Source organism: Bactrocera oleae, chromosome 2 (assembly GCF_042242935.1).
Source record: "Bactrocera oleae isolate idBacOlea1 chromosome 2, idBacOlea1, whole genome shotgun sequence".
Lineage (NCBI taxonomy): Eukaryota > Metazoa > Arthropoda > Insecta > Diptera > Tephritidae > Bactrocera > Bactrocera oleae.
This window is the reverse complement of record NC_091536.1, coordinates 63,958,671-63,985,458: the sequence shown is the minus strand read 5'-3', so window position 1 is coordinate 63,985,458 and position 26,788 is coordinate 63,958,671. Positions and strand designations below refer to the sequence as shown.

The following is a 26,788-nucleotide window of genomic DNA, read 5'->3' as shown; positions in this document are numbered from 1 at the left end:
ACGACCGCCCCAACAGCAGCAAGAATTGTGTAGTTCTTCTAGCACTTACGACTTCTGTGCATACATATATGCGTGTATATATACATATGTAGTTGTTTTACCGCTAAGCTACCGTGTTGCCAGCATGTCCAGCACCTCGACAGGCGGTCAGCGGAAATCAATGTAATCAGCTAAATATCAGTTAGTTTTGTTGCAAGCATTCTGTCTCTGACTTAGCAACCTTAAGCTGCATGACTATGCAGAAAAAGGTCGCAGTTATTGCGGATTTGCCAACTGTTATTGCCTGGGTGAATTGATTACAGAAGCAAATGGCTATTCGGTTTTAGGAAACTTTAGAAAACATAACTCACATACTTGCCACATTGTGTAGTTTGGTTTCAGGGAATTTGGGCGTGGTTGATTGGCACATACACATACAAAAGGGCCTAGGAAATACTCAAAATGGAGTTATATTTTAAAAATCTAAAATGGGAACGTAGTTGAATCTCACTTAAGATGTTACATCCACTTGCAGGTCATAAAAAACGTTTTCATGAATATTTTTTTAAATTTAATTATAATACATTTACAGTATTTAATGTATTTTAACAATAGGTAATTAATTTTGAAAAATTCTGGATGTCTTGGAATCTTCAAGAGCACCTCCGAAAAAAGCTTCCTTACCCCCAAAGAATATTTTTCTGCTTAAAATTGTCTCCAATCCAAAAGATGTTTTATAACAATAGATGAATGCTGGTAATGATCGAAAGACCAGTCAAAATTTTTATTTTTGAAAAAATGGAGACTATCCAAAAAAAGTCGTTTTTTGTGAAAAATTTACATTTTAGAGGGGCTTACAAATTCGTTTATATATCCGAAACTTTTTGCTAAATAAATTTTTAATTTATAACCCCTTAAAGACATACATATCTTTCTAAAGCATTGAATTTCTGTCCGAAGATGGCAACACTCCGATATTATTTAATCGACAAACATGTCATAAACATAGCTGAGTCTCAGTGGAATCATGGGCATGAATGAAATATAAGCTGCACATGCCGACTGTTAAAATTCAAACGGAATGATATAAGAACTCTAGTAGGAGTACTGACAGGCCTCTGTCTAATAAGCAGATATTCAAGTTAACTTCGGTCGAGGGTTCCTTGACGACGTCTCGGAGGTTGCACGAATAAAACTTGTCCCACTGATGAAGTTTATCAGAAGTACAGGGTGGTTCAGAGAGGAGCCAATAGAGTGAGGGGTGGTATCACACTGGGCCTCCAAAAGGCCTAGGTGTGCCGAAAGGCAGCCACTCTACCTACCTACCTACACTCCCATAGCTTTCCTACTCCAGAGTCTAGCTACACTCTGTTTATGATCAAATGTTAATACTTGCGCGATCGTAAGATCCTTTTGGCCCAAGGTACATCGTAAGAGGTCTAGTGAGCATTTCGCCACATCAAGGTGGTAGCATTATCCAAGTTTTATGGATAGTAACTGGTAATTTGTACTAGGTGATCAAGCGGTAAGGTTAAAAATCTTATCGGATACTAGCTGCGAAAGCTAATCGGAAGTTCAGACATCCAGGTGAGCTAGTAGGAAAGAGATAAAACGTCTCAACAGGTTTGTGATGATTCAAAGGCTATTGGTCGATACATAAAATTTAATTATAGGAGTTCTGAATTCACAAAGGACTGTTTATCAGCTCTACACGCCCTTTGTTGTGGAAACATTTTTAAAACTTCAAGGCTAAAAGAACTTTAAGCTTTACTATCTTGAACTGAATAACAGAAAATTTGTTCACATTGTTCACAATTGTTACCTTTCTTCTTACTTTAAGTTGAGACAATAACTGATCAGTTAAACTAATAAAGTTCCATTCAAATTTTCATTACTGAACTATACTTTAGTCAAATTGAAGTATAGGGTATTCTTGCGGTTAATGTAAGTTTATAGTTTTGTATACCATATCTATGTCGATATCTGAAGCAGTTTTCGAGCTACAGCCTTCAACAGTGTGGCTTCTCAGTTCAATGGGCTCCTTTAGTTTAACTTTACACGTGTTTTTCTTAAAGCTACGTTTTTTTCAAATTTGCTTGAGTGATTAAGCGAAGGAAAATTATTCCACCAACAGCAAATTGTTTCTGCATTCTTTTCATACAGTTCTCCATACACAACCCTTTTTTATCTGATCAAAAATCGAATTTTGACATGCCAAAAATTTACCAAAGTTTTTTTTAAACTCCGCCATTTTGTCTATTTATTATTTCTTGTCCACGATAATTCATTGTACGGGCAATATCTTCTAGTAGAAAATTTATACGTTTTAATTTTTAACATAGTATTAATCTACCCATAACATTCAAAAATAATTTATATATTATATTTAATACCCAAAAAAGTCTTTTTTTGACTATCATATTAGGTGTGTTCGTCTATGAGCTCTCTATAGAATAGCTTTTATTTTCCTGTTCTTATATGTAATTTTTTCAAAAGTTCCGTTACTATTTTCTAATATAGACTTATTTGGTATTTTCTGGACCAAACACCTTCCCTTTGTTATTTTTTTAGGGTTTAGCATAATTTTTTTTATGACCCTTCACATAAACCAAATACCAGTAGAAAAACGCGGTTACCTTACATTCTTCAACTTTAAGTTGTGTATAAGCACAGATACTTTTTAAGTAACTGAAAATTAAAGCCAGTCATAAGCCATTTTGCATTTGTTGTAGACAAGAGAATTTTCTTATTTGCCACCTTTTTTTGACTGTGCGACTTTATCGCATTAACTGTTGTCATCTGTCAACGGCAAAGGCGTCATTTTTTTCTGCATTCTTACACACAAACTTACCTAAACGAAATAGCTTAGCATATATTGAGGCGCTCGACAGCTATGCGGTTTACTTTCGCCCACCGAAGCAACTGTGCTAAAGCAATCTGCGCTAATAACAACAACAAAAACGGCAATCAGCATTAAATAAACTAAAAAAGCAACGTAAACAAACCACAATAAAGAAGGCAACAAGCAACAAAACATACAACAAAAACATGCAAGCGCAAGTATATCCGAGTCCTTTCCGAAGTGGGAGGGAATGTTGCTGAAATAAAAAGGCAAATATGAAATATGAGAAGTTTGTTGACACGTCGTCATTTCCGTTGCACCGTCACTAACGGCTTTCTGCACTCGGCTGTGGGCGCTTTTACGCTTTCGCACATTTTTAATCTTTCCGCGACATTATTTACGCATTCTCAGCGCATTTTTTGCACTCCTGATAGACGATGCATATGTGTGAATACATGTGTGTGTGCGGCGAGTCTCTGAATTTTATTTGCTTGCGCTTATCGCCAAATGCCGACAGAGAGCTTTGACGAGAAGCAAATAAGGCGAATACGAAGAAGCAGAAGATGTGGAAAACATATGTGAAAGCTGGAAAGCAGACATAAGAGACCCGTCAGACGTATATTACTCAACGGAGCTCAAACGTTTGTGAGTAATGCTATCCTTAAACCTTTGTTGATGTGTATGTGTTTGTTTTCGCCTGTCAGTATTTGAATTACAAACAGGTTTGAATTACATACCTGTCCTTAAAGCGTAATGACACATGCACATAAACATATAAAGGGTTTCCCCTTTTAAGTGACATGATTGTTTTTCAAAAAAACAAAAATATACTAATTGTTAAGGAAAATAAAATCTGTTTTATTTATTGTGAAGTACAATCGATACAATTAAAATCCGCTAGATTCGACAAATTGCGGTATTCAGCAACACTTGCCTGAACGGCAGCAATATTTTCATTACTACGAGTGGTTCTTTGTCTTATTATCACTTGAACATTATGTAAAGAAAATGTCCCTCGAAATTTTCAACAATTCGACGAATAGCGAGCACAGGTGGACGACTATTAGGACCATAAAATGGCAAAAGCGCACGAAAAGTTGCAATTGGAGAAAGATTATTTTGGTAATAAAACTGAATAGTTTGTAAACGTTGTTCTTGCGTATATCTTTCCATAATAGAATTGCAAGCACTACTGAATATCATGAAAAAAAAAATTACAGATCATGACATAATAAAAATGGCAATCATATCATCCCTATTGGAAAACCCGGTATCGCTATCGCATCGCTGAGGTGTAAATAAAGTCATTCTAACCAACACATGCTCATTGCTGGCGTGATATCCTTTTTCCTTTGCATATGCGGGCACTTGTGCTCAAGTTGTCTGCAACGCCTGGCCGTTTCGCTCAGACATGGAGGGGTGCGCGCAACTGAGAATAAACAACATATGTTTTGTGTATATACATATGTGTGTGTTGGTCGGTGTCTTCATTTGCTTATCGCCTGCTTTACCAGACCGTGTCCTTACCGCCATTGCCACGTCCCGTCGCCCGACTTTTACCGCTATTGAAGTGCCGTTTCCGCTTTTAGCCTTCAGTATTTATGCCTTCTTTCTCCCTTTCTATCTTTTGGCCGTCTGGCATCAGTTACGTTTATGTTGCCACTGCAGCTCGAAGATTTGCAGCCTCATATAGCTAAATGTTCTTCTCTTGCTCTTTAGGCATATGCATAATTATACTGTTGTTGTTTGCTACTTGTTTATGTTTACAGTTATTTTCTTCATATTTCTACCGTAGTAAATTTGCCTTGCCTCTCTGATTCTATTGTAAATTCTATTTAAACTAGTTGATGACTCGTAACTAAATTTGTATATTAATAAGATAAATATCCTACTATATATGTATGTACCTAAAAATCTAATATACATATTATATGTTCAACCTAGCTTTATGTGCGGCTTTGCCAACTTTATTTGCCTTTTTATGCTTGTCACACACATTAAGTGTTTTGGGTTTAAAATGCTTCACTATTTATTACGTTTAGACGGACATTGTTTTGGGGTTTCTGTGGGTTTGGTCAAACTCTCGTAGACAATTCCAAATATAAACACATATAAAAATATATATACAAGTAAAATGCATCATCTGAACGGGACTGACAAAAAAAACCACTTGTTCACGTATTTTATTTAAAATTATAAATATGGCCTTCAAAATACTCCTGAGCCAAAACAAGCATTCCAAAGCTTAATCCAATTTTCCATACACTTATTATACATAAATCTCGGGTCCGTAGCTGAGATGGTCTTAAGGGTATTTAGCGAATTCCGGTTTTTTCTCATTTTTTTCTACTCATTTATGAAACGCTACTTGAAAGACTGCTGGACAGTTTCGACGTCAAATTCATCAACTTACGCAATGATGCGTTTGATGAATATAGGGTCCTCAGCGAAGTTGGCAGGCATCTCTTTTGCTATCCGTAGTCGAGGCCGCTTTATACCCAAAACATTAACCAAAATGTGCTGGGTCAATTCATAAGAGACATTGAGATCCTCTGCTATCTCTTTGATAACAACACGACAACTTCTAAGCACTGTTTCCTTAACTTTTTCGGTGTTGGTTAGACGACTCATATGAGACAAGTTTTCGATGACTTTACGACCTTTATTGAATGCTTTGTGGCACTCAAATACTTGTAATAAAGTAGACGCCTCAAAACAGTTCTGCAACATTTTCAATTATTCCGTAGGATTCCATTGATAACTCTAAGTATCAAGCAAACTCGTTATGGAGTTCGCCAGACTATTATATTAGCATAAAAAACCAGTTGCACCAAAAAGTTTAAAAATTATTAACAATTCGCTTTGCGCGCAGTTCTAATGCGCCAGTCCGAGTCAAATTTGATCAGTTAAATATTGTTCTTTTACAACTTTAGTAGATATATATATTTTAATGTGACCCAACCAATGAAGTGACCTGGAAGCTACTTCCCAATTCATATCTTATGTCGGAAATATGTTCGTGGATCCGAATTTACTTGTGAGCAACTACGTTGTTGTGCCTCCCCTTGAGTTTAAATATCTGCTAGATTTAGTTTTGATCCCACACTTCCTAAATGATCGTACTAGTTTCTGGAATCTGCATCTAATAATACTAATTCCACTTCAAATTTTAAAAAAATTAACGGCTGCACCGAAGCTATAATATCCTTCACAGGTGCATTTTTTACAGCATAAAAGGTGATGATTTGTCAGTTTGAATGTCAGCTATATGTCATAGTGGTCCGATGTGAACAATTTATTCGAGATTATAGTGCTATCTTAGGCAATAATTTCTGTAATATTCGTGAAGATATCTCGGTAAATAAAAAAGGCAAACTTAATATACTCTGTTCAAGGTATAACAACCGATATCTCAGCTATGATGCTCCTCAACCTACAAAATGGAAAGCGAGCTAGATTAAATTAATATATCATCTAGAACACTCTCGAGGATAGTCTCTTCCGAAGTCAAAAGTAAACTCAGCCAAAAATTAAAAAATAATTAATATTAGATTGTCTTTTGTACAGTGTAAGTTATACTACGGTCCTTTCTTTGTTCGATATAGATATTTCACGTCATATGCATTCATCGGCAAAATCGATACATTCTTTACATTACCCAATTAGTAGCTTTATTAAAAAGCTCTGGGTCGTCTTATTTGATATTACGCTAGCTACAAAATGCCTCTTAGGAACTTCTACCTAATTATCAGGTGACTTATCAAATCAACAGGTTTTTGTTTCTGTTTTTTTAATAAATATATTCCGTAAGATATTTTTTTACCCTTCGTATGATGTTGGAAACTATCTTGAGAGTTTCAATGTAGTTGGATAAAATACTTATTATTTAGTAATAAAAAATTAAAAGGTAATTTATTTATAAATGCTTATAAGATAGTAAAAAGGGGAAACACAAAATGTGGAAACTGTTGTGAGTCTTTATAATTAGGATTATGAGACGCGATTCTGAATTTTGAACTTAATTGACATTCATTCTATTCGATATTTGTCTGTTTGCTGTTTTTCTCTGCAACTTCTCTGACAAAAATTTTATAAATTAAAAGAGCAACATGCGGATACCTTGTGAATGGCTTAAATGTATGCAACACGATAATAGAAATATATTTTTTTATTATTTTCAAACCCTTTAGAGTTGAAATAAAATATAACTATTTAGAGAAAGGGAACACTGTTCGAAATGAAAAGGTAATTAAAATATTATGTTTTCTCCTGGCTTTCTCTTTCTGTACGTTCCAACTGTTGAAGTGAACCGACGAAACAGTTATAAGGAGCAAATAAATACTCGTAATATGCCCAACAAGCTTTCATTGAATCGAGTGACTAAACTTACCACAAAATGTCATCCAAATGGAAGTGAGAGATCTACTCCTGAGAGCTTCGAAGAATAAACACATTAAGCTATAAGATCTCTTAAAGAAGAACTCAGTAGATAGTGTAGTGTTTTGAATTATCCATAACGCATAAACAAATAAATAAAACTTTCATACTTCAACAGCCATACAGACTTTTTTCGAATTGCTATTTTCACATAATTTATGTTTGGAAATAAACTGTCTAAATTATGGATTAATAAAAATGTAACAGTTCCCACTTGCTTCAGGGTTTTATGAACCTTGTACATATTATCGTAATCAGCCATATTTTATGTGCAACAGAGCAACGTTCAACGTACATTTGCAAAAACGTGAAGCAGAGAATAACAACATTTTTATCATAATCAACATTGAAACATTGTGTCATCATTATTATCTGCAAAGTCATCAGGGCTGTCAACGCCTTTATCAAGACGAAAAGCCAACCGACGAGTAGCGGCAACAATGTGACGCGCAGCGGTGACAGTGACAGCATCAACAAAACAACGACAGTTGCGATACTTTCAGCGTAAAACGAGCTGAGCGGCAATATTACTGGAAAAATACTACTAAAAGCAAAGTAAAAACAAAAAACTGTGACAACGACCAAAACATGTCAGCCATTAAAGCCTGCGGTACATTCTAGGAAGCAGCGAACTCAGCTACGTCGCGCCACATCTAAACCAGCTAGCGTAACGCAAAGCGCGGAGATGGGTAAAAGAAGGAGTATTACAAGTACCTTACAATTGCGGGTTGCCGCTATGCTGTACAGTTACACACATAGAAATGGAGAGATATTGTCTGCGCGCTCCTTTAAAACCGCTGACGAGCTCACGCTCCTTACGCGTCGTTGCGGCTTCGTCCCTGCTGCTCCGCCTGGTATACGCACGAAGCAATGCCTGCAGCTGGTAGCGCAAAAAATAATGATAAGGAGTTGTGAGGTTGTTGAAATATGGCAGAGTTTTGTTTTGCGCGCGCGAAGAAACAGAAAACGCAGAGAAAAAATGTCGGAAGAATAATGTATTGGTGTGCATAGCGCTTATGAGCTGTAAAATATAGGAAAATAATTGGCGAAAATGCTAGCTACATTTTTATTCATGCATTTAAGGGCACAGCTGGGCCATTCAACAATAGCTTTTCCCATATATCTTTATATGTGTGCCTTTGCCCCACTGGGACGCGTCGTCAGGTCTTAACCGTCACTGCTGCGGCTGCTCACTGAATTTTTAGTCATAATAAGCATCTCGAGCTTATGAAATTCAAGAATCACACATATGCCTGCCGAAAGGAAACTTTATTTACACATTTTCATTTGGTTGAGAGCAAAAAATAATGCTTTCTTCCACCGAGCGCCGAGTTCATTCATATCTGTGATATATCACACCTAATTTCAAAGCACACACAGACATAAGCGCGCTTGCACAGCCCACACCCACCCATCCTCTCGCGCACACATGTCAGCTGCTAGCAAGAAGCCCAAAAAATGCTAGCCTACATCTAGGCGTTGTTGCCTTTTTTCCACGCCATAAACATGCCACTCTTTTGCCATTTGCCGCATTTCCTCCACAATTTTTTGCAATTTATGAATGATTTTTGCAAGCGCACACATATTTCAGATATTTTCTAGTTAACGGTTGCTATTATCGTGGAAGAAATGGTTGCAGCTGAGCGCTCGTCTCGGATGTACCAGTGAAAAAGTGGCACAAAATGCCAGTTAGGTCTAATGGAAACCTTTACTAAATTGCTAGCAAGGAGCATACATAAAAAGTAATACATTATTGTTGTTGCTTTTTGCTTACTTCAATTTCTCCGAATCTTCGAATTTTGTGAATGATTCTGCCGTCGGCTAGCAGTCATATTTTGACTCATTGGTCATTTGGCACAGTTTTATCGCAAATACATCAATGTCGCTTTCTTGCTTAGCTCAGCGGCATTTCTGTGCCGACCCATAGAGAGTATGTGCTCCATATAACTTTATTATATTAAAGCTGCTTTCATATTAGTCTGAATCTTACCCTACATTTGTTGGGTTTCTTTGCAATTTAAGCTCGTATTTATGATTTAATGCCATTTAATTGAAGTCTGCATTCATTATTATATATACTTTTTTTTGTTTTTTGAGTAGTGAATTAAAAAATATATACTCGTACAATATATTTTTTATATCCTGCTAGGATAGTTTCCTATCAGTCTCCTACCTCTCTTTCACCCTGTCAGTCAGTCTGATTGTATCTAGGTATGTATGATTGACATGCTTCAACGTATGTGCTTGAATATAAGACCACAACTGTTATTAGATCTGTCAACGTAAAAGCAGCGGAAAAAGAACTAACCAGTCTATAGAAAAATAGCAAAAGAATTAAAACTGATTTGTGTATAAGTTGTCGTGGAAACACACGTGTGAATGACATGCTCAAATAAATAAAAGCAAAGTGCTGACAGGTGAAACGACAGTTGCAACTACACAGCGCATTTAACCAGCCATAATTCCAAGGGTTTCTAGTGTGTGTGGTAAATACAATCAGATAAAATTTGAGTCAGTTCCGGTAAGATTGCACCGTATATTATGGTTTAGGTTAGGTTAAAAGGTCGCCCAAAAAAAACGAGTCAAACTTGGACTGCTGAGAAAGCCGGTCTTTTGTGATACTGAAATACTTATAAGTATTGATCGCAAATACTCTCAATTATCAAGAAAACCCTTTGAGTCTGCAACAAATTTGTTGAAGCGACTGATATCAATTCCGGGTTTTTCGTCAGCTTCGCTGTGGACATGACTGCCGAAATGTTTAACTTCAGTCATCTTCACTTTCCTCTATACAACTGTAATAGTTAGCGTCCAACTAAACCGCATGCACTCATATTATGCATTGATCAGTAAGAACTTCTACGATTGCAACCAGATGAACCTTACTGTGAGCAAGTAGTTTAGTCGATCTTCTGTATTCCGCACTAGGCCCTAAAGATCTTGCGAACAGACATGAGCGAGCTGTTGACCAGTGACCACTAAGCTCGCGCAAAGTCCAGGCACTCAGATGGTTCCGATAATAAGGTAGCTTCATGCTATCTATAGTGAGGTCAGGCAATCCTTAACCAGCTTTGAGCGTTCATTGAGCGATCTCAAAGCTAGTATTGACGCTCCCTTAAAAAGACTGCACTCGGAACAATACTTCAACTGCTATCTGGCAGTTAATTCTGTTTGGAAAACGCCCATAAATTTCCACCCATCCATGAACCTATACACTATTTTGACGGGTGCTATGTGAAAAATGGCATTCAGCCAAGATGCCAACACGATCCGCTCATTCGCTTAATTATTATCACATTTGTTAAGAGGCAACATTTGGCTCACTGTTCTCTTAGATTGCTTTAATATACAATAGTTCTTGAACTTTTGTTGTGGCAAATACTAGAGCCAATCATGAAAGCATAAGTAATTCGCAAATAATTTCCATTTTGAACCGAAACAAAAATCGGAAATCTTCGATAATATATAATTTTTTATTATTATCTTAAAAGGACAAAAAGGGCAAGATGTTTTAGTTTTAATGAAGGGGTGTGATTTTAAGGTGATACCACTGTTTTTACACAGCAACGTCTAAGGTCTACACCGCTAGAAAGATATAAGTCTCTCTAGCATAATGACGTTATAATTCTAAGCTATGTAAGTGGAAGAAGAAGTAGTTCGCACATTAGTTACTTTTAAACCAGTTTAAGAACTAGTTAACTTAAACTAGTTTAAAATCAAATTATTTCTTCGTACATCAAACTCTCAATAAAACTATTTGTTGACTGATATTTGCTTTATATCCATATATATGATTCAAGCAAATAATCATGTCTTCCGCTTTCCACTCTATTAAGCTCAAATTATGACTGCATATTTCATCAGTACGACTTCAAACTTCTTCTGCGCTGCTTATTATTTCGGATATAAGTCACTAGGCTATAGAGTTACATCATTAAAACAGTTTCTGCATCATATATATAGTCACACACATAGTATAAATTCTTCTACGTATCTAAATTTGACGCTGCGAAAGCTTGCTGCCATTCAATGCTTTCTATTACAGGCGCAATTTTTGCTATTGCAACTAATGAGGTTTTTTGTTGCTTTCATTTGAATTGGCGGTAAGCTTTCACACACTCGCCATGGAGTATCATCGAGTTGCATAGACGACCTAATGAAGTTGATTTTATTTTGCAGCATTATTTTTATTAAAAGTAAGGCAACTACGGTGTAGAAATTGTTACACTAGTACTCCAATTCTTCACTAAAAAAAAAATGTCACTTGAAGGCATGTGATTTGTGGCAAGGAGGTAAAAGTGTAAACATTTGTTCTATATACATGAGTATTTATTATGTCTGCTTGTCTATATTGCGCTTTTGTTCCGTGCTTCTTTCATTCTCATTGATATAAGTCGATGAATAGCTTGCCCATTTTTTTAAACTTTTTTTACTGCTTTAAGCATTTTTTGCCCATATTCAATTTGAATTTCTTTGACAAATTTAGTTTACTTATTCAAAATTTCCGTAAAGATACCTCAGGTTTCCCAAATTCTCTATTTATAGTATATACATAAATTTGAAGCCAACCGTAATCTATTCGAATATTTTAGTAGGACTAAATTAGAAAAACACATTGCGAATATTTCAGATACCAGTTTCTCAGCATCCTTCTTTCAAAACCTCTAAAGTCAATTTTCCTGGGTGTTTCTGGAGCCATATAAATATATGTAGATATACAGTTATTGAATGCACATATAGTATAATTAGATTTCATATCAATTTTAACTTAGAGAGATTACTGTATTCATACCAAAGAATGCAATCTAGCCACAGATGGTTTGATGCTCATGAGCAAACTGTTTCTATTAGACACATTAGGCTGTGTTCATAGAGGGAGACTTTTGTTGGTCTTTATCGGAAACCTCAACTTCGGTTGTTACACATTGTACTTAATGCAATTAGGATCTAACATGCTATTTTTTTATTTTTTAAAGTCGTTTACGTGCACAAACAGTTTGCTGCCTTTTCTCTTTCGTCGTCGCTTCTTCCGATAAAAGTTCGCTGAAGATTAATTATTCTAAGCTTTGTCCCTCAAAACATGGCTCTATATCTGAACTACTATATAATAGTGAAATTATTAGCATATAGTACTTATAAGATGACAGGACACACTGTTATTGGGGATGATGATATTAATACACAGCAAAAAATAAATTCTAAAATGTGATACCAATATGATTCACATTTCCTTCTAGAGTTGCCTCCTTCTAGAAGAGATTATCAATATGTCATAATTTCTTCAATTTCCAAAACTAAAGATTTTGAACAATATATATATAACTTAATTGTCAGATCTGGTAGTCTTATTCTTCTTTGAATAAAACCAAAGTCAGGACTTAGTTTTTTTTTGGTGTTTTGCTTTCTTAGCTGGCTACAGTTGTTTTGCACTTCGAGTGATTCTTCCCGATTATATGACCCTGTATGGCCCCTGAGGTTGTAATTAAAATTCCAAAGAGTCCTCACATCAAGTGTTACAATTCCTTTGCAACATTTTCCTCTTACCAACAATGTTTCGAATTCGATTTCTTTGTGTGCCACATTGCCGAAAAAAAAAAATATGAAGCAGCTGGCGCACAATGCTTGCAACATAGTCAAAATTCGAAATAAGAACTGCAATTTCGCTGCAAAAAGCGCAATTATGGACGCAGGCTACTCTAATTTCACCGTTAGAAGCCGGATTGGAAACGGACGCTTGTTTTGGAAAAGTGGGTCGTTTGGTCATTCAAATTTACTGGTGAATTACAGCTCCACCAATAACAGTAAGAGGCCACCTACAACAAGCGCTCAAGTGACTGGGCGCACGGGTGCTCCACCTCTAGGTTGACTTATTTACGAGCGCAGACCTGTATGTATGTATGCAGGCAAGAAAATTCGCTGCGGATATCCACTGCCGCGGCTATGAATATTTTCACTTGCGCAAGCGAAAGGGCGAGTCGAGTGCTTGTGCACTTAGAATTCGTTAGCGAAATGCCACGTTTGCGATTTGGCCTGATTTTTTAAGTGGTTAATTAACTTTACGAACTATTTCTTGCAGTTTTTGCTGTTACTAGCACGAACAACAACAACAATAAGCAAGAGGTGGTAATAAATAATAGAAGTACAAGTATTTTTATTGTTGTTGCAATGTAAATTCTACACTTATCCGTTGCTTGCTTGCTTCAGCTTTCATTCGCCAAAGTTCTGGCAGTCGCTTAATCCACGAAAATCGCACGCATTGTGCACCCTTCCCCCACTCTCTTGGCATCAATAGTAAATGTACTCGAGTAGAAGTCGTCCCGCTCATGTTGCAGGTGGCGAGTGCGCGCAAATTGTTGAGTGTGGCATGCACCAGTTGGCGCGCTGTAACTGCCACACTTACCATACTGCTTGCAACAAGAAATATTTTTTATTTACACTCATACACACACATACATATACATATGTATACTTATAGTCAAGTTGTAGCAAATATTTTCGTACATGCCACACTAAGCATGCTTATAAGTACTATGCCTGCATGCACTTATAAGTGCTCAACTGTGTACCTAAGTCCAACTTGCTGGCGCGCTGTAGAATTCTCGAGCGAACAATTGTTTGCGAATTTATCTCACGCGCCGCCAGCGCCACTAAATAAACACTGAATTAATCTCGAGCAAACGAAGAAAATAAATAATAATTATGCGCCTAGCCAAAGTAGGCGCACAGTAAGCGCTTGTTTGTTCTAGGCTGTATTATTTACAATTCTTCGCTCGAATAACATAGATTTGCATTCGCAAGCGAAGTTGTCAGTAATTAAAAACAAAAATACATGGAAAAAAAATAAAATTTAACGATTTAAAGCGCCTAAATGCCTTTATTAGCGGTTTATAAAATTTATTTTTTTAGACATGTGGTTTTCGAGAAAAAAGCGTATATAAATTGATGTAATGGCCAAAAATGTGGCTTTATTTTAAATATAAGGACTTGCAATTAAGTAAGTAAGCAACAATTGGGGCCGTACATCACCAATAACGCGTCGAATTTTCTCCGAAAACGTTAATCGTATCTCCACAAAAAAGAGTCAAGCGGTGTTAAATCGCATGATCTTGGAAACCACGCCAGAGGTGCCATGGCTATATGGCACATGGCGCCGTCTTGTTGGAACCGAGGATTGTCCACATAAACATCCTCCAATTCAGGCACGAAATACTAATTAAAAGTGGCTTTATAGCATTCCCCATTAATTGTAATAGATATAAAGTGATCGCTGCACAAAATTTTCATGTGGAAATCGGGCTCGGTGGTCACGAGTTAAATTTTGTTGAAGCCGGAACCAAGATCCTCCCGCATAATCTTCTATTAAGGGCACAGCTCCAATTGTAGCGCGCGATGACGACTTGACTCATTCGGATCTTCTTCAATACTCTGCTCTACAGCAGCAATGGCGTCTTCGATGCGCAGTTTATGGCATCTCTGAGGATGCACATTATCCATTAGAGTAAACGTGGTGCCAAATCGATCCATGGTTGATCAAATTACCGACTGTGCTGGGCGATTATGTCGATCGAATATTGGACGATGCGTCGCTTGAAATGAACCATTGTTTTGGTATTAAATTTTCACGATTTGCAAGCTTTGTTCCGGAGCAAGTCTGTTCATTATGAAAAAGCAAACCGCACTGAGTACAAGCCAAGCAACAGCTGTCAAAAAGACTCAAAAAAGTATTGCTTCATTTAAAACCAGTTCCAAAAAACACCATTTATTATAAAAAATACAGAAAGCTCAAAAAATGTATTTGAACAAGCATTGTGAATAACACCTTAGCCTGCATTATAATCATTTAGACTTTTATAGACATCTATGTACATATTTATATGAATACTTATAAAACAAGTGTAGAATTTTTCTAGGTAGGGTGAGAAAATTCTTGTAAATTTTTTACAATACTTACTTTGGTATATTCATACAGTACATACATACATATACCGATCTGACATTGTTCCAATTTCCGCGCGCTTTGCGCTACAATTTATTTGTAGGATTGGTCAAGCCTTGAGTTTCACATTGCTTAGTTGAATGCCACTTTATAGTCTTATTATATACACTTGTATGTATACAAACAGATTTATTGTGCTACTTAACTGCTAAGACAACTGACTACGTCTTTTGGTTGAAATTCGCAATAGCAGCTCGATCTCGTTTCTATATCGTTGGCCGATTTTCCACGTGATCTTGAAAATCCTGTTATAAACTGGCTCTACATATGTACCCGCTAAAAAGCAGCAAATACTTTCAATTTATCAAGTTATTGTCTTCTTTAGCGATTTCAATAATTTTTTGACAAAATTCGAGGCAAATAGTCAAATCTAGAGGATTTAACCGGCCGGTTATTTGAACTTTGTACGGAAACAGGTTTAAGTCATCATAAATTATCCAATGTAATGACTCTAAGTTGATCCGCTACCAAAATTTTTAGATTCCCGATCTGTGTTTTATACAGTCATTGAGGGTTTTAGCTACGAATTTTTGGATGGAACAAAATTTAACGTGAATATTTTAGAAAATTGTAATAATAGAAATATCAATACCGCAGTTTTGTTTGATAGTGAATGCCCGGATTGTACTTCCGCCGTCCTGATTCGAATCTGAGAATTGTCTCTAATTTCCGAAATTCTCGGTTCAGGATCGCTTCGATTTCTACTCCACTTTACAAAATATAGCAAAGCCCATAGATGCGCTAATCAGAACAAAAAATTCGGTTCTCGAAATCTGTACCCCAGCTATATCCATATTTATATGCAATACATTTTTGTTATAAATGTATTTAAATCACACAAAAATTTTAACTCATTCTAATTGTATTATCTCTTTTTCGTTTATTTTCAGATACAGTCGAAGAAAGCTTTAAAAAAAGCATGATTAATGTGAGTTTAATTAAAATAGTTGTGAGAATTAAGTGAAACCATAATCAAAAAGTGTATAAAAAATACATACGTACATATATAGAAATCATAATTTACCATTAATGAGTGCTATAATTTATAAAGCGCGAAGAATTAAACGGATCGAGTATGTGTTAAAAATCCGTTTGTAAAAGCGAATGATCAGTAAGTGAGTATGTTTATTAGTATCTAATGCGAGAGTAACAGCAATCGAACGGTGTGCATGTGTAAGTGTGTATAATTTAACAGCAGTTCAGCGAAAAGCAGCAAGATGAATTGCCTCTGCCGCCCCTCGCGGATTATGTCCGTGCGCATCAATCTGCTGGACGAAACGGATTTCTTACACGAAATCAAGGTGAGTGAACTCTAAAAATTATTGAAATAGCTGTCTAAACAGTTATTATAAAAAATTAGAATAAGTTTTACAATAAGCGAAAGGGTATTTATAGACCGTGCTTTATACAAGAGAACAGGCTTAAACGAAAAAAAATTCCAAAAAACAATGATTTATTAAAGATTTTATTAATTTAGATTTCTTCTAAACTTTTTTTGGTTGTTGTTGTTTTTTAATATTTTCTTCCTTTGATACACACAGGGTGCACCATACACTGTGTCATTATATAGCCATTAAACAACTTTAAAACTACTTAATTAATGTAATTTGAACAGCTTCGACAAAGGTCCTGATGATTACATGTTACAACAAGCGTTGCACTATCACAATTCTGACTAAAACAAAAATTTCTGCGAAAGAAATGTCTATAACGTCTAAAGACAAAAGTAAGTGAGGGACATTAACATTTTTTTTAAGTTTCCAGATCGGAACCTCCTATCATTATTTTTGGATTAATTTAGGTGGCGTCATGTCCACCGAGATGCTGAAAAAAGTTATTGAAATCCGGATAAATGAGCCAAATTGAATAAATATTTCCTATGTAAAAGTCTTCGATTTAAAAGTTTATTCACTGGAACAGATAGCGGATCCTGTACATAGTTTTCTGTTTAATTTTTCAAGTTCTGTTATCCATATTATTATGACCTCTATTTAAGATCTCTAAAGATCCAAGAAGCAAGTTATGAAATGATTTCATATATTATAAATAGCTGTTTTCCCTCCAAATATGGGAATTCTGATTATGTCAGGTAGTCTATGACAGACAAAAGCAGGTAGAAAAGATTTTGCTGCCATTTGTCGTTGAAAAATCAATCTGCCAAGTAGAGAGTCTAGGAATCCATGTTTTAAAGTATTTTTATTAAAATGCAGTGAATATACGCCAGCATTCTTCAAAATGTTTTGGGGAATATTTTCGCACGCTACAACCAGAATATCCGCAATAACCGGTATTAAATACTAAGGATATCCTTGCACTATCTTTAATTACAATTCGCTGACGATTCGTGCGACACCTTCAATGAAACTTGCGCACCTCACCCTTTCCACCGTTGATTTCTCTCTCCCCTGAATCATTAGCCTTTTGCCAAAAAATAACCCTATAAGTAATAATAAACCAGGAGCTTCATCAGAGCTCAGCTTCTTATAAAGGGCAGCTAAATTTTTTTTACCAGTTTTAAAAGCTGCCTTTGTCGTTGTAGTGAAGTTAAATTTTTTGAAACATATCTGGACTAATATTGTCACGCTCTGAAGCTGAACCTATGGATCTTGCACTGGCACGGCAAGCGTTGGTCAACAACCCGAATTGTGTGAGGTTCTATAGCCGAAATCGAAAGTGTAGTTACTGGGCACTGTCCAATAGGCTGTGCGGTGCGGCTATATATTTTGTCAGACGCTTTTTGTCCAAGCTCTATGGAGGAGGGGGAGGTAGAATTATATTGGTACTTTCTCACACCTACAGCAACCCGGAATCGGGATCTGAAGGTCCACATCTGAGAGCTTTTGTGTATCACAGAGCACCTGCGTTCACAGCTGCCTAAATGTGATCCAACACTACCTTCGGCGCGAGGTTTAACGCTACGACCTAACCTAACTAATATAATATTGTTATGTCATGTGATTGTGAAAAATTCTAAAAATTATTGTTTTGTGTATCCATTCGTTAGCGGGATCTCTATTTTGTTTGGTGAAATAAATTTCGAAGTAAAATTTTTTTTAACTGATAGACAGGTTTTTTGTATTTTTAAGGATAATATGAAATAAATGCCAACGATATTACTGGAGTGACAAAGGGCAGCAAGGATTTTCGCTAATATATCAAACCTAGATCCAGAAGTTGTAATTTATTTCCGTTACATAAAACGAATACTGCCAGAAAGATGGGCAAACATCATAGCTTCTGATGGGCAATACTTTGAACATTAAATGTATAACAATTTTTTCACAATAAAGTCTTAATTTTCGTAAAACATTAAATATTAGAGAAAGAGATTAAAGCGGAATATAAAAAGTGAGGTATGATGACACGTTTTACTAAATCAATTTTACATGATAAAAGGTGCTCAAAAAGCTTTTTTTTATATATGTTACAAAACTAGATTTAGATCAGCTGGAAAGTGAGGAAAATATGTACTTTAAAGCAATTAATTATTTTTTATAATGGTGTTATTTATACAAGCGCGATAGATTCGCGACTGTTTTGACACTCTTTAAGTCCGAGGCATCTTTTTTTCTAACTAAAGTGCGATATCGCTTGCTTTTTATCGGAAATATTACCTTAATTTCTCAAAGGACACTGGAATGCTATTGAAAGCTCTACTTCTAAGGTGATTCGGAAGAAAACTGTTGATTGGGCTATATAGAAGACAGTTAGCGTATACATATAATTTTGTTTGTTTGTATATATAATTTAGTTAGAATCGAGCACAATTCAGTAGGTGGTTCCATGCTTAATATTTTATTGAAATCATGATTATATATGTTTGACTAAAATTATTAAAAACTTTTTTGGACCCAAAAGTTTTTCATGCAGCAAAACTCTATTTTATACCATAGTTTCTACTAGTTTGAGCAAATTTATAGATTTTCATTTACTGCTTAAGCATAAATTAAAATAAATAAAATCGATGAATACCATTTCGCCAATAGTACTTAAATACTCCAGTTGAGTTCAAAGAACAAAAAATTTCAATGTGATCGAAGTTAGCCCGTCCTTACCGAATATGCAATGCCATTGAACTTGTTAAAGCCGCTTAAAAATATTGACATGATAATTTCCTGGAAGCCGGGGTACACAACAATTTGCGTAACTTCTAATTAAAAACACCGAAAAAAATCACAATTAAAGCCAACAAATCAAATTGTGTGAATTGTGGGAAAGCAAGTGCGAAAATATGTAATAAAACACATCAACAACAACAACAAGCGACAGCAAAAAGCATGTAATTAATAAATATTTACGAAAATAAATTGGTCGCACAACCAACACAAATACATATGTATATGTATTGAACGAGACATAGCAGCGCAAATAAAATAGAAACATGTGCTCGGTCAATAACGAAATGAGCCCACAAAATTCGCATTCGAAATAAATCGAAATGCTAAAATCGAATTTGTGGCAACTCAGTGGCTAGCTGGCTGCCACTGCTGCTTGTTGATTGGACACATGCCACATGGGTGTGTGTATGTATTTTGGGTTGTTGATATGTATGGATTTTGTTGACTTATGTGCATGTGTGTGATTGGCGAACTGCCTGCCGAAATTATGATTAAATTCCAATTTATTGCATATACCCCATGTGGAAGCAGTGCCCCCTGACAGCTCCTGCAGCTACAATTCACCGGCAATGTGTGCTGCGAAGTAAAAAGCTAATACAAAAACAATAAGCTCCTATAACAATCTTTGAATTATGACCGCAAAGTGTGTTTTGTAAACCAATGATTCGGCATGCGTGCTAACGCAGTTGCCTATGCGTGTGTGTATTTGTGAGTTGGTGTTGGTGCGCTGATAATCAATGGTATTAACCGTTTCAATGCTGTTTGATTGTGACTTATGAAAATGAAATATTTTTATTTAGTTTATAGACTCTCATACAAAAACAACAAATACCATATATATGTTTATGTGTGTAAGCATGTAAGGCATAAATTTGGCTACAAGCTCTGCGTAATTCGTTAGCTTGGAGCTCGTCTTATGCAATTTGTACTATTGTGTCAGCTCATTAATGTGTCGATATCGACGCCGAGCTCTCGACTTCAACATACTCACAGACATACCGACACACACACATGCTCAATGCGCTTGAAAAATACCTCATTACTCAGCTGAATTTATACATATACGCTACTAAATCATAATTCCAATTTCAATACCTGTTCACAGTTGGTTGTCGCATGAGATTGCTTTGCCCCCGGCCCGCTTAATGGCAGGCCTTTGTCGTTGCCTAGAGGGTTTGTGGTTCGGCAATGATTGGATGGTGCTCAGTAAGGCCCAATTGTGATTTCGGAAATGAAAATTCCTCTATCGAGGGAAAATTGTGCTCTGGCAAGTGAATGGCTTGTGAGCTCACTTGAATTGGAAGCTATTCAAGTATAATATATAATAATGTTGTTGACCTGGCATTGACACATGTAATCAGGGCGCAAAATTATATTATTCTTCATCAAATAATTGGTTCCCATGCTGTTGAAGGGTTAGATGTAAAGTTTTCGGTAAAGAAAAACTTTAGGTCACATATCAGGACACTTTACGGAAGCACCGTATTAAATATTAATTTGTGAGAGTTACGGGACATCTTAAGTTTTCTCTCTTATACTTCACGGACAGCTTTCTTAAAGAACTGATATCAGCATGAAATTCCGGTATTAGTCTCTGGTCTACCGGCCTTTGCTTCTTTCTTATATCTGTTTGGTTCGATGCTGATATAATTCGGCGAATTCGGCTGGTTCTCAATGAGCGACAGCTTCGCTGGATATGGGTTGGAAAGTACTTATTATTAGGTAAGGTTATGTTAGTCTGGTAGGCTAGTGATCCACGCAGTTTTGATCCTTAGCGATATCATATGAAATACCGTTACGCAGTTCATGAGAAGTAGTCATTCTTCAGGATGCCAGCGCTTGACGCAAATTTGAATACGTTCTGCGACCCCACTATCGATACCTCCTCCAGTGTCTCCTAGCGTGGGGCCAAACGCTTGAAGCATTGCCTCGCTAATGCGAGACAAGTGTACAAAGGATGCTCCATTGTTTCCTTAGGGCCTTGCAGCAGGGGTGTGCCGCCACCAGACTGTGACTAGTGAATAATCCAATCATGTTCCCACAGTTCTTCTATCAAGAGTATGTAGGAACTTTGTGTAGTTTTGATCTACCGCTTTACAAATGACATTTGCAGTTTAGAACGCGTTTTAACCTATCTTGTCATGCTCTTGTTCATATCGCCGTAAAGATAATGGGCTTACCAATGTCGACCACATTTTTGGATGCCTTCATTACCCTCGACCTGGCACTGCCCTATTTCCCATCTCTTACTATATTTTCCAGAACCTTCTTTTCCAGTTGAAAAGTCGAATCATGTAATCGATGTTTGCCATACCGCTATTACCCACCAAGCTATACCCGAAGGTCTAATATGTAAATTCTCTTGCAGCCAGTCGTTTCGTTGATTTTGGCGTGCGATTTTCTGCGAAACGGTCTATAGGTGGCAGGTTAGCATTAGTTCAAGAGCCGCCGGTAAAATACATATGCCATTAACTTGTGGGATTTGTCGTCTATACAGTTTATTCACCATTAATCTTCATAGGAGTGCGTATAGCACAGACCACCCTTTCGAGAACTTTTACAGACTCTTTCTAGTGTCGTTCCACTCTGCTGTTATCTTTCTAGGGATCAAGAGGTTTCTGATCCAACATTTTATAGCCGGATCACCGCCTATTGACTCGATACTATTCAGAATGGATTCCGTAGGAACGATGTTGAATGCTCTTGAAATGTGCAGGAACACTCCAACAACGTATTACTTATATTCAAAAGCTGTTTCGTTGTTAAATATACGTAGTCTCTACGGATCTGCGTTTTGTGTATGCGTGTTAGGCCTTGGACAAGCTTTCAGGAGGCGCTGCGGCCTGATGTCCACGTCCAAGATACTTATTATTTTAGCTGCATACAAAATTACAGATCTCGTTCGTTTCCAACCGTTGATATTGTAAGTCGCTAGCTTGATCGCAAGGCTGCCATTCGATAAAACGTTACAGACTTTATTTGCTTTACCTGTGTTCCTAGGTACCGCATACGAAACGCAGCGCAAAGCTTTGCGGTGACATCAAAAACCAAAGCAACACACCTACGCTGTAGCATTAAGACCAGCAAACAACATGCAAATAAGACCAGCAAAGCAACAAAAAAAAACAATAACAATAACGGTATAACGCAGCCATAAGAATTGCCGAAGCACTACAAATACATTAAGCCGAAAGCCGCGTACGAAATTAAAGCTCATGCATTAATTGGCATTAGTGATGGTTATGCGGTCACACCAAAACTCAACCGTAAACAATAAACAAAGTATATAATTACCTAACATGTAAATATATATATATATTAGTAAATAAGAAAGCGTAAAAACATTTCAAAATACATAACAAAATATGAAATTGAAATGTGTGATGGCGACATGATTTAACGCTTAAGCTCGGGAACAACAACAAAAGGCAATATGTAGATATATAGGTATAGAAGGCACCTGCTTGTGGCATACAGCCCTCTTTGTCAGCCTCCAACCGCCTATTGGGCATATATCTATACACATTTACATATGCAAATCTGAGCGACTGAGTCAGGCCTTTTTGACAGCCTTGCCACCCTTTATTCGCCCATCATTTATTGAATTACAAATTAGACTCAATCGGCCACAGAGTTTTGCCATATTTCTGCCTTTGTTCTGCTAGCAGACAAGCTGCCAGTTGCTGGAGGCCTAGTAGGAGCAGACAGTGAGCGGGAGTAAACACGCTGCATATTTACTTATCGACGTGTATTTGTATCTTTGCACGCGTGTGTGTTGATGAGCGCCTGCGGCAAGTCACATTCAAGTTTTTCCACCTACTTGACAAGTTCAAATGCCACTTAACTTCATTCAATGTCGGTGATTGAGTGGAGCGAGTGGCAAGCTGCTTCAGCTGTGGTTGTTATTGCCCATTTTTCTTACAACTCAAAGTTCAGCCGCTTGTGTTTGCGTTCTCATGCGTTTATTTATTATTAATTTTGTGTAACTTGTTCGGCTTTTGTATTTGTTGTTGGCACTTATTCACTATTTTTTCCATACCATATACTCGCCTTCAATTGCTTTGCTTAAGCTTGCTCTCGACCGCTTTTGTCTAAGCTTCCCGCGCGCCTACCAACCAATCGACACATAATTATTTATTAACATGAAAAACACTTTACACGCACCACCTTTTGTTGCCGCAATGACAATTTGCTATTGTTGTTGTACGCATTATGATTGTTGTTGTTCTTTTAGTGGTTAAAGTGCCTAAAAAGGCCGATCAGCGCAGCACTTGAGCGGCGCGGTTGAAAAAGGGTTGTGGCTAAGGCTACACACATACATACAAGCATATACATATACATGTATATACATATATATATATATCAGATATATGTAAATTCATATATGTATACGTTACTGTAGGTAATATATTCACAAGTGTTCCAGTTAAGTTTTTGTTTAAACTCGCTTGAGTTATTATAATATTTGGTTTTTATGTGGCGGATTTCGAGTGCTTACCTTTACGTCGAGGGTTTGTCTTCTAGTAAAAGTATTTCCTTTCAAAGTAAATACTTATATAATAGTGGAGCTGCAAAAAAAAAGAGAAAAACCCTAACTTCGACTTGACTGAAGCTATTATACTTTTAACGGGTGTATTTCTTATAGCAACTATACTGTGTGTAGTACTAAATCTAATTACGTAACCGGACAACGGTTTAAATACAATGGAAACCGTTTTTCTTGTTATTTCTAGCCGTTAACGTTACTTAAGAAGGTAAAATATCACTTATGAATATTTATATTTCTTTCTATATTCTATTCTATGGGTCAACTGAAGAGTTTGCTTTGAGTTCTGTAAAGTTGTCGATAACCTTAGATCTTGAGGTTACTCAAACATCGTTTGAAACTATCTCTCACTAAACTAAGACTGCAGTCCTCTTATATTAAAACACATAATTTTTCATCGCCGATCAATTATATATTATATATATTATTTATTCCTAAATCACTCTGCTTTAACGTTTATTTCTTTAATTTAAGGTGTCATCATTACATTTCAAATAATGAAGGAATTCACTTTGCATAACATGAAGATATTCTGTACGATAGTCACATACACATCATACATATGGTCCACAAATACATATGCTTTAGTTGTAATATCTTTAAAATATCCGAATAATTTCTGTAGCATTTTTGAACGCTACATTTTTGTATGTAGCACCATTTCCCAAGACTTAACAAAACTGCCGCATATCTCATTTCCGGTTTTAAGCCAAATATTACAGATAAATTGATTTATTTACACTTTACCACAAACAGTTTAGTTCGATGAGAAATCTGACGCCATTTATCTTTAACCACGATTTTGTCTGTTGATTGATCTTTATTTTATGAAATATCCATGACTTAGTATACACAAAACACTGGGTTTGTTGTTGAACATCGTTAGATACCCAAGTTAAGCGTGATTATGGCCGGGTGCTAACTTTTCTGGTTTTCATCTTACGGAGACCCCATTCAGGAGACTTGATTCAGGTGCAAACGATTACTTTACCACAAGTGACATATTTTGTACAATAACTTATACTCAAGGTCCTTTGTATATCTTTGATGCCACTTTTGTAGATTTAATCGAATAGGGTTATCATTTCCACAGAAATAAATTAAATTTTTAGGTTTATTACTAAAATTTACTTTATAAAAAATTTACTCACCCTCTCTTAAGTTGAAGCATTAGGAGGCGTGGAATATATCCAGTGGCTAGAGGATGACCTTAATTGCTTCTTGGCTGTCTATTAGAAGATTTATGGACATGTTGATAAGAGCAGAAGCCAATTGGCACCTTCTGTTATGGCAACAAATTCGGCCTGAATTTTAGCCATCTTGTTTGAAGACACATTTTATGTATAGGTTATACAGAAGAAGCCGGCTTCTTTTCCTATTTCACGCTTTGATCCGTCGGTGAATATTTAGATTTCGCCGAAGTGTCGACCACAGAACCATTGGTGTATTATTTTGTACTGGGGAATGAAAACAGTGCGTTTAATTGCCCATGGGTGTCCTTTTCACGATGGCATTGCCAATTCAGTCCAAGTTCATTAGTAACGTCGAGTCTGGTTCTAATGACCTAAAATAAGCCGGTTGACACTGTATCAAACTTTATTTGTCCGGATATCGACCATTACCTACAGAACCTTTGTTGAAGTATTTTCCATTGCCCTGTAATAACCAGCAAGCAGATCAGTTTCACTTCAAAATTTTTGGTAAGAAATTATTTGTTTTTTTATAATTCGTCATAAAGGCAGAGTAAACTTTTTACACAAATAGAAGAAGAATTCAAAAAATACAAATAAAAATAAATATATATAATAATAAAGAGTAAAGCATCTTTGGTTAACTTTTTATATAGTGTAGCTTTTTCAAAGATAATAGCCCACATAAACTCGTAAATGCATAACGGCACATTTCTTTCTTCTAATATTTGAAGTTGCCATGGCTTTTAATGCACAAAAATATCCTTTGATGTTTTACAGAGAGCATAATTTCAAATGAGTATACACAAACCAACATAAAGAGAAGAAGAAAGATCCCACACTATTTGCTGTTTAATGTTTATTTTTGTTTGTTTTTGTTTTTTCTTTCAAGTTAATTTAATTCATTTGCCACAACCAAATTGCAAATGCAAAGCCTCAAATTCTACGTCGCCACATCTAAGAGAGCTTCCTTTTAAACATTCACCCCCATGGCGTGTGTTGTATGTTTACCGGGTTAACGGTAAACGCTGTAATTAACAAAAGTGCGCATGAGTTAAGGGCTGGCATGCTTGTTGCGCTATTAAAATTCATTAAATTTTTTCAAAGCAACGCTGCTGGCTTTTTTACATATAATTTATTTCGTGGTTTTTCTTTTTATTTTTGTTATTGCATTTGGCAAACAGAGAAAACCAATTCACAGTGAGATGTAATTAAACACTTGCATATTGTCGGCGTTTGTGCGTATGTTTGTGAGGTTTACCTGTGCATACGCAACATTTAACGTTTTATATTTTTATAAGCGATGTTTCCTTCTTTATTGTTTGTTTTTAGCTCACATGTGGTTGCCACAGACACAGTATTAAATGGCGTTCAGTATGTACATATAAAAGTGTTGAATTATTTAATTTTTTTATATAATTTTATTTTTTTTTTTTTGTTTTAGACACTTTTAAAGAGTTTTATAGGACAAAGTTTAATGGTTTTAATGTGAAATTCGAATTTACATATCTTAGATTGATATACATATAGCTAGCAGGACCTATAGCAACATATGAATATTACCTTTTCAGTATATAGTTATGTGCTAGCCTAGATTTCGTTCCAACTTTTTTGAACCTTAGATAATTATTATCGACTGCCTTGTTGATTCCAGTCGATAGCCCTCCGGGTGGTTATGTC

The 26,788-nt window shown here is 36.2% G+C and overlaps 1 protein-coding gene across 6 annotated transcripts in view; it reads left to right on the top strand.

Annotated features, from left to right (window-relative positions):
- LOC106624081 (uncharacterized) overlaps positions 1-26,788 on the top strand; it is a 220,501-nt gene that overhangs the window by 78,283 nt on the left and 115,430 nt on the right. For all 6 annotated transcript variants that reach the window (XR_011394799.1, XM_070105490.1, XM_070105487.1 and 3 more), the window contains exon 4: positions 16,145-16,555. Coding sequence is in view for 5 of the 6 variants with exons in the window: in XM_070105490.1 (XP_069961591.1) it covers positions 16,472-16,555 (84 nt within the window). In the remaining variant the exon portion in view is untranslated. The remainder of the gene's footprint in view (positions 1-16,144; positions 16,556-26,788) is intronic.